The 557-nt window shown below is 48.1% G+C and overlaps 1 protein-coding gene across 1 annotated transcript in view; it reads right to left on the bottom strand.

Annotated features, from left to right (window-relative positions):
- LOC108625463 (fatty acyl-CoA reductase wat-like) overlaps window positions 1-549 on the bottom strand; it is a gene marked incomplete at its 5' end in the record, with an annotated part of 1357 nt that extends 808 nt beyond the window's left edge. Inside the window, 2 exons of the mRNA XM_026813985.1 lie at window positions 69-214; window positions 301-549. Coding sequence (XP_026669786.1) covers window positions 69-214; window positions 301-549 — 395 coding nt within the window. The remainder of the gene's footprint in view (window positions 1-68; window positions 215-300) is intronic.
- Window positions 550-557: the final 8 nt, after the last annotated feature.

Genomic DNA, 557 nt, shown 5'->3' with positions numbered 1-557 from the left:
TTTACTGAGTATTTATCGAATAAATCCCATATTTCTAATATTATTCAATTTTCTCTTCGTTTTCTTACCGCGGGGTGATTTCTTCGACCAGTTTCTCGTCCATGCAGTCTGTAAGAGTCACTAATTTGTCCGCGTCCATCGGCGGCTCGTACAGCTTCTCTTCGATCAGATTGTACGGGCAATTGGCATACGCGGTCGAAACGTGCACGAACGCCTGCAAAGTTCTTCACTCGTTACACCCTCCGCGTGTTAAAAACTTATAAAACGTCCACTTGGAAGGGAATATCGAATCGAAATCACCTTTAGACACGAGCACTCCTTGCAAATATCTATCACATCTTTCGGACTGCGAACATTGATCGGCACAGCGAGTTTCATTTTCTCATCGAACCTGACCGTCGCAGCCACGTGAAATACGATCGAGACGTCCCGCGCTACCATTTGTCTGTCCGCGGCAGACATCCCGAGGCCCGGTTGAACGCAATCTCCCGCCACAGCCACGATCTGGTGTCGGAATTTCGGGTGCTTCTCCTTCAGCAGGCTGAACACCTAAACAA

Source organism: Ceratina calcarata, unplaced genomic scaffold (genome assembly GCF_001652005.2).
Source record: "Ceratina calcarata isolate Rehan_Ccalc_2016 unplaced genomic scaffold, ASM165200v1 scaffold3561, whole genome shotgun sequence".
Taxonomy (NCBI): Eukaryota; Metazoa; Arthropoda; class Insecta; order Hymenoptera; family Apidae; genus Ceratina; species Ceratina calcarata.
Note: the sequence above shows the minus strand (reverse complement) of the source record. Positions and strands in the feature narration are given on the sequence as shown.